This window comes from Ranitomeya variabilis, chromosome 6 (genome assembly GCF_051348905.1).
Source record: "Ranitomeya variabilis isolate aRanVar5 chromosome 6, aRanVar5.hap1, whole genome shotgun sequence".
Classification (NCBI taxonomy): domain Eukaryota; kingdom Metazoa; phylum Chordata; class Amphibia; order Anura; family Dendrobatidae; genus Ranitomeya; species Ranitomeya variabilis.
In genome coordinates, this window is record NC_135237.1 from 440,787,777 (window position 1) to 440,803,805 (window position 16,029).

The 16,029-nt window shown below is 48.5% G+C and overlaps 1 protein-coding gene across 1 annotated transcript in view; it reads right to left on the reverse strand.

Annotated features, from left to right (window-relative positions):
• Window positions 1-7,160, reverse strand: part of LOC143781221 (ras-related protein Rab-10-like) — a 105,717-nt gene extending 98,557 nt beyond the window's left edge. The window contains exon 1 of the mRNA XM_077267708.1: window positions 6,881-7,160. Coding sequence (XP_077123823.1) covers window positions 6,881-7,109 — 229 coding nt within the window. The 5' untranslated portion in view covers window positions 7,110-7,160. The remainder of the gene's footprint in view (window positions 1-6,880) is intronic.
• Between the last annotated feature and the right edge of the window lie 8,869 nt (window positions 7,161-16,029).

Here is a 16,029-nt window from a genome sequence, read left to right on the forward strand (position 1 = left end):
TACATCATACCCATTCCTATTAGTGGTTCAGGGTTTAATATATGTATATGCAGTACAAGCACCTATTGCATATTGGTAATAAAACACGCACACATTAGGAAAAAGTATTTTAATATTCTTCATTTAACCATACTTACCATACTTCAGCGCCTGCAAAAAACGTAAAATAATAAACCGTATACTACCTGTCCGCCGTAGTCCAATTAATAACGAGTGTCCCACGACGATCTCCCCTATAGAACAGTGACATCGGGTGATGTCACTGCTCTATAGGACCTTCAGTGACACACTGACAGGAGACAATGGCTCCTGCAGTACATCACTGAGGTTACTAAAGTTCACTGGTCTCACTTTATGGCAAAAAGCTGCGTGGGAACTTTCTCATACAGCAATGCCAAAAGTGAGACTAGGGACTATTTTCTCACAGGGGCGTAGGAATACATTGTGGGGAATACATTGTGGAAGGATACCTTCCTCCCCTCATTGTGTTCCTGGAGCCCCTGGAGAGTGGTTGCATCAGCTGATGCTCCTGCTCTCCACGGGAGATCGTCGAGGGACACTCGTTTTAATTGGATTTCTGCGGATCAGGGAGTATAGTGTTTGTTTATTATTTTAATATTTTTTACAGATGACAATGGCTTCGGGGATCAAAGTGACAAGTGATGGTGAGTATGTACTCTATGTTACATGTACTGTATGTATGTACTGTATGCGGCATGTCGCATGTCGTCGCATGCTGCATGTCGTCGCATGCCGCATGTCGTCGCATGGCGCATGTCGTCGCATGGCGCATGTCGTCGCATGGCGCATGTCGTCGCATGGCGCATGTCGTCGCATGGCGCATGACGTCGCATTCTGCATGTCATCGCATTCTGCATGTCGTCGCATTCTGCATGTCGTCGCATGTCGTCACATGGCGCATGTCGTCGCATGTCATCGCATGCTGCATGTCGTCGCATGCTGCACGTCGTCGCATGGCGCATGTCGTCGCATGGCGCATGTCGTCGCATGCTGCATGTCGTCGCATGGCGCATGCCGTCGCATGGCGCATGTCGTCGCATGGCGCATGTTGACGCATGCTGCATGTTGTCGCATGGCGCATGTTCTGTATGTGTTCTATGTATGTATGTACTGTATATGTTTTTTTTTTTTTTTTCACATTCAACACATTAGCCGGATGATGGGACTACTACTGTCCCATCATTGGCTAATGTGTCACTCACTGTCACTGTAGCAGGCAGAGCCCGAAGGGCAAGCCTGCACACAGATGACATGCCTGCACACAGAGACAACGCCGCCACCACCACCACCGCACAGCCACACTCCAGCACCTTCGGCGGCCCCTTCAGCACCACGCAGACCCCCGCCGTCGCACCGGCCGCCGAGTTCACACTTAGTCTATGTTTGGATGTGACGGTCAGTTTTTTTCAAATGTATTATTTAGCCTTCTGACCGAGCACTCCGCCTCCTAGCCACAGGTGTTTTAATTGCAACAGGTCCATTACCCCTCCACAGAGAGAGAGAATGTTAGTCTAAGAAGAGGTTTTCATAGGTACCCATTCAGATGGAGACATTTATTCTCAGCGAGGAAAGGAAAGTGTAGGACTTGGTATAAGAGAGATGCCGTAAAGTGGCTACCAGGTACACATAAAATTGGCCATTTTTATGGGCTAAACGCTCTCATTTTTCATATTTCTAGTGCAGTAATGCAGTTTAATTTTCGTGTTTCATGTTTGCATGTTTCAGCGCTGCAGTGTGCTGCCTTATTTGCTTGATTGATCTTCATTCACAAGTCACCAGTGACTACTGCAGCCAATGAGTGGGACTGGCAGCCACATGCTGTGCTTATTATTATTGCTGAGCGATAATGCCAGAAAAACAGCTTGTTGCCACCGAGGACAATGATTGGCTGCAGTGGTCATGTACAGCCATGACACATCATTACTGGTAGTACTGCTGTCCATGGGTGGCATTTGGTATGGCAGCTCACCTACAGTGACTGAGGCTGACCTGCAATACCACACACAACCTGTGGACAAACGTGGCAATATTTTTTGGAAGAAATTGGCCATATATTTTTCTAATATTGTACAACCCCTTTTAGAAGAAAACACTGTATTTCTGGAAAACATGATTCCAGTTTAAAATTAGACTATTAGAATGGAGCATGTCACTATTTCCATGCTGACATTAGTTCTAGTGGAAATGTTGTTCTCCATGCCAGCTGGAATTTTCCAGAAGTTAACGACAGCATTGATGTAACTAGTCTGACCTGAATCATGAAAGAATACTGCAGTTCTGGCCTCAGGCAAGTGACAAATTCGGCCCACCCTGCATCTAATGTCATTATGTGATTCCTAGCATTAGGGCTAGAACAGACGAGCGCCTCCAGAAACTATACAAGATCCCTGTACTGACCATGTAACAGGATAATGTGATCCTCAGATGCATCAGACATCTTGCTCTATTGTCACATATACAGCAGACACATACAAATCTACAATTCATTATACAGTCCTGGACCGGGGGCAGCGCAGAGGATACGGACACGTCTCACACTACTGATGAAGCCGGAACAAAATATGAATTTCTGGTTTCTCGAGAATGAAAGAGAATCTATCACCAGGTTTTTGCAGCCTAATGTGAGAGCAGCATAATGTAGGGGCACAGACCCTGATTCCAGCAATGTGTCACTTACTGAGCTGCTTGTTGCAGTTTTGATAAAAATCACTGTTTTCTCTGCTGCAGATCTAGCAGTTCTCTGACTGCAGAGACAATATTTACAATGGACTCGCTTCCATGAAATAATCAGTCTGGTCAGTGCACAATGTGGCCAAATAAGGCAGTTTTGGATTAAGTCATAAGAATAGTTGGAGGGTCGGCTTCTAATACACGGCTCTCAGCTGTCGTAAAATCAAGAGTAAAACCATCTGCAATGAAGCAAAGGTGCTGCAGGATGAGGGCAATGTAAACATTGGGGAAACGTGCGTCAGGTGTCCATGGTCCTTTTGTGGATGTAAAGTAGATTCCTTGGAAAACGCTTGACAAACGTGGGAATATATAGGTTGGGGTCGGCTGTGTGCACTATTGGGCTATGTGCACATTCTGCGGATTACTCTGCAGATTTTTCCGGACTGATTTTGGTAAATCCACAGGTAAACCGCACTGCGGATTTCCCATGGTTTTTGTGCGGATTTCACCTGCGGTTTTACACCTGCGGATTCCTATTGAGGAGCAGATGTAAAATACTGCGGAATCTGCACAAAGAATTGACATGCTGCGGAATAAACAATGCTACGTTTCCGCGTGTTTTTATCCGCAGCATGTGCACTGTGGATTTTGTTTTCCATAGGTTTACATGGTACTGTACAGCGCATGGAAAACTGCTGCAGATCCACAGCGTCAAATCCGCTGCGGATCCGCAGCGTGTGCACATTCCCTTGTTGTGGTTTGCATTTATCTTTAGCAATGGTTTCACCTGTACCACAGTGCTCACTGTTACAGGACTTCTGTCCTCTCATAACACAGATTGTGCCACTTCACTTTGTGACTATACTTTGTTTTTGGATAGTCTGCCAGATGCATTGGCCCCAATTCATCATTTGCGTTTTTAAGTGACTTTTCTCTTTGGTCTCGAGGTATTAATGGGGATTATGCTTTAAAACAACATGACATTACTTACACGGTAAAGACCCGTCTCTGCTGCTCCCCTCTACTCTTTCATTCTGATGTCAAGTCTACAACATGTGACTACTGCAGTCAACAACAGGGCTACGAAAAAAAGATAGACTTCACGAGACTGCTAAACTCAGCGTCTGGCTGCAGCGGTCACATTTAAAAGTGATGTAACTGGTGAAGCCCTGTAAAAAGAAAATGACATGGAGCATTGGAGAGGCAAGTGCTGTCCAAGGTTTTTTTTTTTTTTTTTTTAAACGTTGCCCATTAAACCCCATGTAATTCTAGTTGTGGCCAAGTAACAAAATTCCTAGACAAGTGACTGCAGGTGGTTTCAGGATTTACAGGGATTACGGTAGGTTTTTTGTTTGTTTGTTTGTTTGTTTTCATACTGCTAAGGGTATGTGCATATGTTGCGGATTCCATTGCGGATTTTTCCACCCGGATTCTGCAGAATCTGCAGGTAAAATGACCTGCGGGTTTTATGTGGATTTTGCCTGTGTTTTTACACCTGTGGATTCCTATAAAGGAATAGGTGTAAAACGCTGCGGAATCCGCAGAAAGAATTGACATGCTGCGGAAAATAATCTGCAACGTTTCCGCACGGAATTTTCCGTATGTGCACAGCGGATTTGGTTTTCCATAGGTTAACATGGTACTGTACACCACATGGAAAACTGCTGCGGGTTCGCAGGACCGAATCCGCAGCCAAATCCACAACGTGTGCACATACCTAAGGCCGGAGACACACTGGTGCGAGAGACGGCCGAGTCTCGCTGGTTAAAAGCAAGCTGTGGCACCTGCATTCCGGAGCTGAGCGTGCAGCTCCATGTATTGCTATGGAGCCGCACGCTCCGCTCCGGAATGCAGGTGCCACAGCTTGCTTTTAACCAGCGAGACTCGGCCGTCTCTCGCACCAGTGTGTCTCCGGCCTAAAGGTTATGCTCACACTGACTGGGGTGGAAAGTCTCCAAATCCTCCTAAAAACTAGAGTTTCTACTCCAAAAACGTAGCAAAAAGACTCAGTGTGCACATACCATTATAGTCTTTTCAGATTGTGTCTTTCATTTTTCAACTGAAAAGAAAAAAAGTACGGTAATTAAAAAATAACGACGTCACAAAACCCCGGGAAATTCTATAACAGAACAACAACAAAATACCCTGGTGACCAAAGCCATCAGAAAAAAGCTCGGGATGTATGTGCACACAATGTTTTTTTTCACAGGCGGGTTTCCACTGCAACAGAACACGTGTATTTTATGTAAAAACGACTCGCTGTTCATATGTTCTGGCTTTTGAGCGTCTTTTAACTGCTTCAGGTTTCCAAAGAAGCCAAGTGTTTCTTCTGGCGTTTTCAGGGCAAAACACGCTTTAAACTTTAGAGAAGCATCAAATTATTTAATGCACAATTTTACCTTCAAAATCAGCCAGCGGTTTCTTTGTTAAATGGAGTTTAACAAAAAAAGAATAAGAAGAAACTACAAAAATGCTGTAAAAACTATTAAAAAATAGGTGCCATCAGTCAAAAAAGCAGTCAGGAAACAAAGTAACAAAAAATAAAAATGCAAAAATAAGGCACTTTTGGTGGTGGGGGGGCATTTCCTGAAGTGTCTTCCTCTTGAAAAAACCTGCCGGGATCGCCCCACTGGAATGAATGTATGCACATCCCCTTAAGCGAATGTACACACTTTCAGTAAATGCTGTGGATTGAACGCTGCATACTTGTGCAGCGTCAAACCCGCAGCGGCCAGATGTTACAGCATAGTGGATGGGATATCAAGAAGCCCACAGACGCCCGCTGATTACTTGCGGAGACTGACATGCGTCGCAGCTCTTAAGATTGCAGCATGTTTATTTCTCTTGCAGAGATGCGAGCCTCCGCAAAATAAATATCACCTGTACAATGTATTGGATGCAGTGATTCTGCTCAGTTCCATGAACACATGCGGAACCACCTGCGTTCAATAGACGGCAGCGCTTTGGACGTAGCAGACGTGCTGCATTCAAAGCGCTGCCAATTACTGATTGTCTGCACATACCCTCAGGGAATGTGCACATGTTGCGGATTGGCCGCTGCAGATCTGCAGCAGTTTTCCATGCGGGTTACAGTACCATGTAAACCTACGGAAAACAAAATCCACAGTGCACATGCGCGGAAACGTATTTTCCGCAGCATGTCAATTCTTTGTGCGGATTCCACAGCATTTTAAACTATTCCTTAATAGGAATCCGCAGGTGTAAAAACGCAGGTGAAATCCGCACAAAAACCGAGGTAAGGCTATGTGCACACGATGAGGATCCGCAGCGGATTTTTCCGTGCAGAAATGCTGCAGATCCGCACTGTGATGTACAGTATAATGTTATTCAATGAGAAGAAAAAAAAGCTGTGCAGATGGTGCGGAAAAATCAGTGCGGAATTGCTGCGGATTTCAAAGAAGTGCATGTCACTTCCTTTGTGCGGATCTGCAGCGTTTCTGCACCCCTCCATGTTAAAAATCCACAGTGGCAAAAACCGCAGAAAATCCACACAAAATCTGCATCAATTCCGTATAAAAAACCGCACAAAATCTGCATAAAAAGCGTGGCAAATCCACGGATGCGGATTCTGCCAGGAGATGTGGATTTTGTGCAGAAAATTCTGCACCTCTTTTCTTACGTGTGAACATAGCCTAAATCCCGCACTGCGTTTAACCAAATCTGCGTGGAAAAATCCGCACACGAATCAGCAACGCGTGCACATACTCTAAGAATATCACAAGTCAGTGAGCTGCTTTTTACCTGTTGAAAAACTACAACTCCCAGCCGTGGCTGTGACCTGTGGCTTTTCATCTATCATAAAAAAAAAAACATAACTCCCAGCATGTCCAGTCATCTTGTGTCTCCTGAAATGCCTTGGAACTACAACTCTCAGTATTTCCCGACAGTCCATGCCTTTCCTGCTGTTGTGAAACTACAACTCCCAACATTTCCAGACAGCAGGTGATGCTCCATGTTTTTTAACACTACAACTCTCAGTCTGAGACTCTTCAGCTGGGAATTACAACCCCTAGCATGCCCTGAATTCATGTGGCCACCGCATGGGGATCTTTATTTAAGTGGCTACTACTTCCTTTCAGCCTTTTGCATACTACGAGTAGTAGTTTCACAACAGAAATGGTTCCACCTGCAGCAGCCATGTAACACTACAGCAGGGACAGTCACTCACCCACTGTGGAGAGGTAGGAGGGCATGGAGTTGTCCGTGTACCTGCTCGCTATACACGTCTTGCCCACATTGGAGTCACCAGTCATCACCAGCTTCGCCACCAGGTTGCTGTATGTGGAGATGGCTGCCATCCTGCTGCTCAGCCTCAGGCAGATAACACTGAGCTTCCGCATAGAGCAGCCCTGTGACTGTCCCTGCCTGACCTGCCCTCTCCTCCCTCCAGTGACCATATTACAGCCTGACCTGCCCTCTCCTCCCCCAGTGACCACATTACAGCCTGACCTCCCCTCTCCTCCCCCACTGACCACATTACAGCCTCCTGTGCTCGGTATCATGCCCTCGGTAATTCCTCCTGTCGCTTCCTTACTGGCAGTTCCCTCTTTTCGTCACGTCACAGTGCTGTGGTAATGTGAATTATGTGATCCTATCTGCACGTTTCCTGCAGGTCCATACTACCAGATAACAATCTCCTCTGATTATTGGGTTTTGGGGCAGATTTGAAGCAGCATATTTTAGGATATGTTCACACAGTGCTGTTTTACAGGTTTTTTTCCTCATGAAAAACGCAAAGTGTTGGCGGGAAAGATTAAGCAAATCAGAAGAACTGACTTGCCGGTTTAAAAAAATGCAAGAAAAAACACGTGAATGAGAGTTTAGAAGTCTCATATTTTGCTGCTACTATAAAACACTGCATCTTTTCTGCAGGAAGACCCTCGTTGCGTAGCTGTAGCGTCACTGCTGCAAGTGGGGGCAGGGGGCTGACAGGAGCGCTCCCGGCAGTGCTGGCGCTCAGAGGTTTATGTGTATTAAGCTGGGGTCACACTGGCGACTAAAATGGACGAGTGCAATGAGATAAAAAATCGCATTGCACTCGGACCAATGTTATACTATGGGGCAGCTCCCAGCAGCCGATTTTTTGTCGGCCGTTTTCCTCGGTCCGAGACGATCGCAGCATGCTGCAATTGTCACGGACACTCGGCCGACTTTCGGCTCACTCGCACCCATATGAGCCTATGGGTGCGAGTGAGACAGCGCACATCACTCGGATATCATCCGACCTCGGCAATGGAGGAGATGGAGAAATTAGTTTCTCCGCCTCCTCCACAGCTGCACTCCGATCCTCCCTGAGCGAGAGGCTCTCCTCTCTTACCTGAGGGCCAGCGGTGGCACAGGAGCCATTCGTCCCTTCCTCAGGAGGACGGCGGCGACCAAAGTGGGTTAATGCTGCAGTCATGGAGTATCCCAGCAGTGCGATGCTGCGGGTCCGGTGTCGGCGGTGAGGCAGAGCATAGAGCAGGGTCCCTTGCTCAGGATGCTGGCGGCAGAAACGTGCCACATCTGTGGCCCGGTATCCACGGCGAGCAGAGCCATGTGCATCAACGGTTTGTCAGCGGCCATCTTCCAGAGGCCGTGCATGTGCAGATTGAGATCTCGGTGGCCCTTGGCTCCAGGAAAATGGCTTACGAGATCTCAGTCTGCGCAAGCACGGCCTCTGGCGGCCATTTTCCTGAAGCCGAGGGCCGCCGAGATCTCAAGCCCACAGCCTCAGGAAAATGGATAGCGAGAGGTCAGCCGAGATCTCAATCTGCGCACGTGTCGCCTCCGGCAGCCCACGGCTTCAGGAGCATGGCCGCAGGGAAACCAACGATACACTCCGCACCACCCACTACCAACACCGAGCCTTAGCATCGCCACACCTCTGTCACCGCCGGTTCCCTGAGGAAGTAATGCTGCTACACCACTGACGCAACCCCCCCGGTAAGCCTGCATTCCGATTATAAGACGCACCCCCTATTTTCCTCCCAAATTTTTTGGGGAAAAAGTGCATCTTATAATTCGAAAAATATGGTAATTTATTTCAGCTCTTCAATACAAAAAGTGAAACTCATATACTATATAGAGTCATTGCAAACAGAGTGATCTATTTCAAGTGTTTATTTCTGTTAATGTTGATGATTATGGCTTACAGCCAATGAAAACCCAAAAGTAATTATCTTAGTAAATTAGAATACTTTATAACACCAGCTTGAAAAATGATTTTAAAATCTGAAATGTTGGCCTACTGAAATGTATGTTCAGTAAATGCACTCAATACTTGGTCACGGCTCCTTTTGCATCAATTACTACATCAATGCAGCGTGCCATGGAGGCGATCAGCCTTTGGCACTGCTGAGGTGTTATGGAAGCCCAGGTTGCTTTGATAGCAGCCTTCAGCTCGTCTGTATTGTTGGGTCTGGTGTCTTCTTCCTCTTGACAATACACCATATTATAACGGTCAAGGTTGGCAAGAGAGTGGACCCTCTGGACCGTGGGAAGACCTACCCCTGGGCGAGCGGACCCAGATGGAACCCGACCCCTATACAGGGACCGTCAGGGACAGGCCCAGAGGTCACTTACCCACGGTGAAGTACCGAGAGGGACGGCTCACAGGAGGGGAGAGGAAGGAGAAGGGAATCCAGGCAGGAGGAGACGAACTGGAAACAGAGGCTGGAACGGAAAGGAACTGTGGAAAAAATAACAAAAGACAAAAGTAAGCGACAAAAGCAAATACAAGAGGAGAACCCAAAGGGAGATGGGTAACAAGGAACCTAGGGCGCCTGCACAACCCCTGCACTCCCCCAGAGACTGAAGACACCGGAAGTGCAGGGGGACCGCTGACAAGGCTGGACCCGGAAGCGGAATGCCGGGCGCGCGCCGCTGCAGGGGAGAGGAGAGCGCCGGAGCGATGGGAACGCGCAGCAGCAGGAACGGAAGCACCAGCCGGGGAGGTAGAGCGGAGACACTCGTGATCCGAGGCAGCAGCGCGGCGGGCAGCGGAGGCGGCAGGAGCGCGGCGGGCAGCGGCAGTGGCAGCGGTAACAGTACCCCCTTCCTTACAATTCCCCCGGCGTAAACTGGCAAAGAACTTGTTAAGAATACGAGGAGCATCAATGTTTTCTTTAGGCTCCCAAGATCTCTCCTCGGGAACAAAACCCTTCCAATCAACCAAGAAAAAGTCCTTACCACGAATCTTTTTAACAGCTAAAATATCCTTTACCTCGAAAACATTGTCAGCGTTAACAGGTTGAGAAGAAAAACCAGAGGAAGGGTGGAAGCGGTTAAAGACCACTGGTTTAAGTAGAGAAACATGGAAGGTATTGGGAATACGGAGCGAGGCAGGCAATTTCAGCTTGTAAGCAACGCCGTTGACCCGACGCAGAATCTCAAAAGGACCGACGTAACGTGGACCAAGCTTGTAGGACGGAACCTTGAGCCTTATGTATCTTGAAGAAAGCCAAACTTTATCTCCAGGCATGAAAGGAGGGGAATCCAGACGCCTCTTGTCGGCTAGTCTTTTCATCCGAAAGGAAGCTTTATCAAGCGAGTTCTTAACCTCACCCCAGATCGTAGAAAAGTTGCGAGCTAAAGAGTCCGCGGCTGGGACCCCAGAGGTAGAAGAGACTGGTAGAGGCAGACTAGGATGCTGTCCGAAAATTACAAAGAAAGGAGTCTTCGCCGACGCTTCACTGGAGTGGTTATTGAAGGCAAACTCGGCCCACGGAAGCAGATCAACCCAGTCGTTATGATGAGCATTTGTGAAGTGTCGCAGATAGGCAGCTAAAGTCTGGTTGGTTCGCTCAGCTTGACCGTTAGTCTGTGGGTGATAAGCGGAAGAAAAGTCCAGAGACACCCCAAGAAGATTGCACAAAGCTCTCCAGAAGCGGGAAGTAAACTGAGCCCCTCTGTCGGACACGATGTGAAGAGGGAAACCGTGGAGTCTGAAAATGTTCTGGATGAATATCTTCGCTAACTGAGGAGCAGAAGGTAGTCCAGATAAAGAAACAAAGTGAGCCATTTTGGAAAACCGATCTACCACAACAAGGATTACTGTACATCCGGAGGAACTTGGTAAATCAGTGACGAAATCCATGGCAATATGCTGCCAAGGTGCCGACGGAACAGGGAGAGGCAGGAGTCTGCCAAACGGTAAGTGTCTGGGTACCTTGTTCCTAGCACAGGAAGGGCAAGATGCGACAAACTCACAGACGTCTTGACGCAACGTAGGCCACCAATAATAGCGAGAGATGAGGAGGAAGGTCTTCTTAGATCCTGCATGTCCAGCCACTTTCGAAGAATGTCCCCAGGATAATACTCTCACCTTGTCGTTATCAGAGACGAGGGTCTTACCAGGCGGAGGAGAAATCACTTGCAGTGGTGCCACCGTTAAGACTTTGGAGGGATCAATGATGAATGCTGGTTGTTCCACAGTATCGGAAGGTTGAAAAGCCCTAGACAAAGCATCTGCCTTGACATTCTTGGTGCCGGGTCGAAAACGTAATTCAAACTCGAAGCGGGCAAAGAAGAGAGACCATCTGGCTTGTCGAGGATTAAGTCTTTGTGCGGTTTGAAGATACGCAAGATTCTTATGATCAGAGTAGATTATGAATGGATGCACTGAACCCTCCAACAAATACCTCCATTCCTCCAAAGCCATTTTGATGGCCAACAACTCTCGATCTCCAATAGTATAATTTCGTTCGGAGTTCGAAAAGGCTTTAGAATAGAAGCCACAGGGAACCACTCGACCTTCGGAAGTTTTCTGTGACAGTACAGCTCCGGCACCCGTAGAAGAAGCATCTACTTCCAGAATGAAGGGTTTATTAACTTCAGGATGATGCAAGACTGGTGCGGAGGAGAAGGACTTCTTAAGGGACTCAAAGGAATTCTCAGCATCCGAGGTCCAGGCTTTTGGACAGGAACTCTTACGGGTGAGAACAGAAAGAGGCTGGATCATAGAAGAGAAATGCGGAATGAATTGCCTATAATAATTGGCAAACCCAATAAACCGTTGGATGGCTTTTACTCCACAAGGACGTGGCCAATTAAGAATGGCTGTTACCTTTTCAGGATCCATCTTCAGACCGGAGTCCGAAATGACGTAACTGAGAAACGGCAGAGAAGTTTGTTCAAATAGACATTTCTCATACTTGGCGTACAAATGGTTTTCTCTCAGGCGTTGCAGGACTTGGCAAACGCTTCTTCGGTGGGATGGAAGATCAGGGGAAAAAACAAGGATGTCATCCAAATATACCACTACGCAGGAGTAGAGAAGATCACGGAACACATCGTTGACGAATTCTTGAAAAACTGCGGGGGCATTGCAAAGACCGAAAGGCATGACCAAGTATTCATAGTGGCCGTCCCGAGTGTTAAATGCTGTCTTCCATTCGTCGCCGGAGCGGATACGAACCAAGTTATAAGCTCCCCGCAAGTCAAGTTTCGTAAAAATACGAGCACCACGAAGACGGTCGAAGAGTTCAGGAATGAGAGGCAGAGGGTACCTGTTTTTAATAGTGATGTTGTTCAATCCTCGATAATCGATACAAGGACGTAAAGAACCGTCCTTTTTCTTTACGAAGAAGAATCCCGCTCCCGCGGGGGAAGAAGATTTTCGGATGAAACCTCTAGCCAGATTCTCCTTAATGTATTCAGTCATAGACTGGGTCTCTGCTGCCGACAAAGGGTAGATTCTTCCTCTAGGCGGAGAACAACCGGGCATGAGATCAATTGGGCAATCATAAGGCCGGTGTGGAGGAAGACTCTCAGCCTCTTGTTTGTTAAACACGTCCGCATAAGACCAGTAAGGAGGAGGTAATCCTTCAGGAACACAGATGGATTGTGGAGAGGTTACTGGACGAACAGACTGAAGACACTGTGCATGACAAGTGGCACCCCATCGCTGCACATCTCCGGTACGCCAATTAAGGATAGGCTCATGAACACGAAGCCAAGGGAGTCCGAGTAGTATGGCGTGAGAGAGGTTAGGCAGAACGTAGAAGGTGATCTTTTCATGGTGAAGAGCTCCGATTTGTAACTCCACCTCTTCTGTAACTGAAGAAATTATTTCTTGTAAGGGTCTCCCATCCACAGAGGCAATTATTCAAGGAGTGTCCAAAGAGAAGACTGGAATGCGAAGCCTCCGAGTTGCTTCAAGGCTGATAAAATTACCTGCCGCGCCCGAATCCACATACGCAACCTCGGAGGAACGACCCTGGTTAGAAATGAGTAAAACAGAAAGAGTTAAAGGTTGAGAGGGAGTAGGAACACCTAGGAAGGCCTCTCTTACCTGTCCTAGGCGGAAGAGTTTTCCGTTCTCTCTGGACAGCTACGTAGCAAATGGGCGGCACTACCACAATAAAAACAGAGACCCTGGGTACGTCTCTCCTTTCGGCGTTGTTCCGCCATTTTTACCCGATCAATTTGCATAGGTTCAGAAGTAGCGGAGGTAGTAGTGGTTGGGACGGGAGCTCGAAGACTGCTAGATGGACGGGAGGAAGAAGGGTAATTAGGTCTCCTCTCTCTAGCCGACTCACGGGAACGTTCCTGGAAGCGAAGATCAATGCGGGTAGCGAGAGAGATAAGATCTTCTAGAGTGGTAGGTGTGTCACGTCCGGCGAGCTCGTCCTTTATTCGGCTAGACAGACCCCGCCAGAATGCGCCTACTAGAGCCTCATTGTTCCATCCCAGTTCCGAAGACAAAGTACGGAAGCGGATGGCGTACTGTCCGACAGAGAGGGAACCTTGACGTAAACAAAAAAGAGACTCAGTCGTGGAAGCTAAACGTCCAGGCTCATCGAAGACCTTGCGAAAGGTCTCTAGGAATTCCTCTAAGTGAGACACTACAGGGTCATCACGCTCCCACAGGGGATTGATCCAAGCCAGAGCCTCCCCCTCCAAATGGGACACAATAAAAGCAACTCTAGCACGATCAGTAGGGTACTGCAGGGGCAGGAGTTCAAAATGGAGCCGACACTGATTTAGGAACCCCCTGCAGAGTTTAGGGTCACCATTATACCGGGGGGGTTTACCCAATCGAGGAGGAGGATGAGAGGAGGGCATAGGTGTAGAATCTAGAGAAGACGCCGAGGCGGAGGTGGTAGGTCCCGTCTGAAGATTAAACAGGCGATCATCTATAGATGCCATGTAACTCAGCATGCGAGTCTGAGTATCACGCTGTTGAGACAACTCCTGCTGAAGAGTCGCCAACTGGGCGGCATTCACAGGATCCGCAGCTTGCAGAGACGTTAAGCGTGACTCCATGGTCTTCATGAATGCCATTATGCGCTGTTGATTATCGCGCAAATGGGCCAACTCCTTCTGAGCCGAAAAGGGGGTACTAGCGGGGTCCATGGCCTGATTGTACTATAACGGTCAAGGTTGGCAAGAGAGTGGACCCTCTGGACCGTGGGAAGACCTACCCCTGGGCGAGCGGACCCAGATGGAACCCGACCCCTATACAGGGACCGTCAGGGACAGGCCCAGAGGTCACTTACCCACGGTGAAGTACCGAGAGGGACGGCTCACAGGAGGGGAGAGGAAGGAACAGAGAAGGGAATCCAGGCAGGAGGAGACGAACTGGAAACAGAGGCTGGAACGGAAAGGAACTGTGGAAAAAATAACAAAAGACAAAAGTAAGCGACAAAAGCAAATACAAGAGGCGAACCCAAAGGGAGATGGGTAACAAGGAACGGAGGTGCGGAATACTAAGCACAAGAAAGCCGGTACAGAGTACAGGCAGGTACAGAGCACTGACAGGTAAGGAGCACTGACAGGTACGGAGCATTGACAGGTACGGAGCACTGAGCTAAAGAAGGGAGGGCCAGACGCACAGGAAATGCTATGACAATCAGGCACCCAAATGCAGGAGAGGCTGCCTCTTATAGCAGAGGCAGAGACGGGATTGGTGAGAGGATTACTGACCTAGATCCCAGGAAGTGGATTGGACACAACGCGCCTGCGTTTGTCAGAGAACCTAGGGCGCCTGCGCAACCCCTGCACTCCCCCAGAGACTGAAGACACCGGAAGTGCAGGGGGACCGCTGACAAGGCTGGACCCGGAAGCGGAATGCCGGGCGCGCGCCGCTGCAGGGGAGAGGAGAGCGCCCGAGCGATGGGAACGCGCAGCAGCAGGAACGGAAGCACCAGCCGGGGAGGCAGAGCGGAGACACTCGTGATCCGAGGCAGCAGCGCGGCGGGCAGCGGCAGTGGCAGCGGTAACACATATATTCTCTATGAGGTTAAGGTCAGGCGAGTTTGCTGGCCAATCAAGCACAGTGATACTGCTGTTTTTAAACCAGTTATTGGTACTTTTGGCAGTGTGGACAGGTGCCAAGTCCTGCTGGAGAATAAAATTTCCATCTCCAACAAGCTTGTAGGCAGAGGGAAGCAGGAAGTGCTCTAAAATTTCCTGGTAGATGGCTGCGCTGACTTTGCTCTTGATAAAACACAGTGGACCTACACCAGCAGATGACATGGCTCCCCAAACCATCACTGATTGTGGAAACTTCACACTAGATCTCAAGCACCTTGGATTGTGGCCTCTCCACTCTTCTTCCAGACTGTAGGACCTTGATTTCCAATTGAAATGCACTTTTTACTTTCATCTGAAAACAACACCTTGGACCACTGAGCAACAGTCCAGTTCTTTTTCTCCTTGGCCCAGGTAAGACGCTTCTGGCATCTGTTGGTCATGAGTGGCTTGACACAAGGAATACGACACTTGTAGCCCATGTCCTGGGTACATAGCTCCCAACCGTCCCTCATTGTGCGGGACTGTCCCGGTTTTGATGCTTTGCCCCACTGTCCAGCACGGGACGCTCTGATCCCGCAGACAGCAGGAGAAGCAACCGACACACCCCCTTGTTTTAAGCCACACCCCCTGCAGTCTGTTTATCTTCCAGTGTGCATGGTACAGCTCAGAGGGAGAGAGAGAGGAGACATGTTTGAAAGAGAGGGAGACACTGAGAGGGGACACTTCTGTTCTTTGAGGTACATAAGTTACAACACAGTCAGTCACCACCTCCAGGGCTTATCTGCCGAACACAGCCCTGGGTGCCGCAATAAGCAGCAGACCAGTGGACTGCTGAGCTAATCATACCTGGCTAGTAAACTAATCGTGCGTGGAATGAGTGGGGCTGAGCATGGTGGGATGGACACACTCATAGTTACTCCTCTGTTACTGGCCTCTGCTGCTGTGATTGCAGATCGACGTATCAGGTCTGTCTGTGCAGTTAGCCGTGTGTGTATGAGTTGTATGGAGCGGAGCCGTGTGTGTACGAGGTGTATGGAGCGGAGCCGTGTGTGTACGAGGTGTATGGAGCAGAGCCGTGTG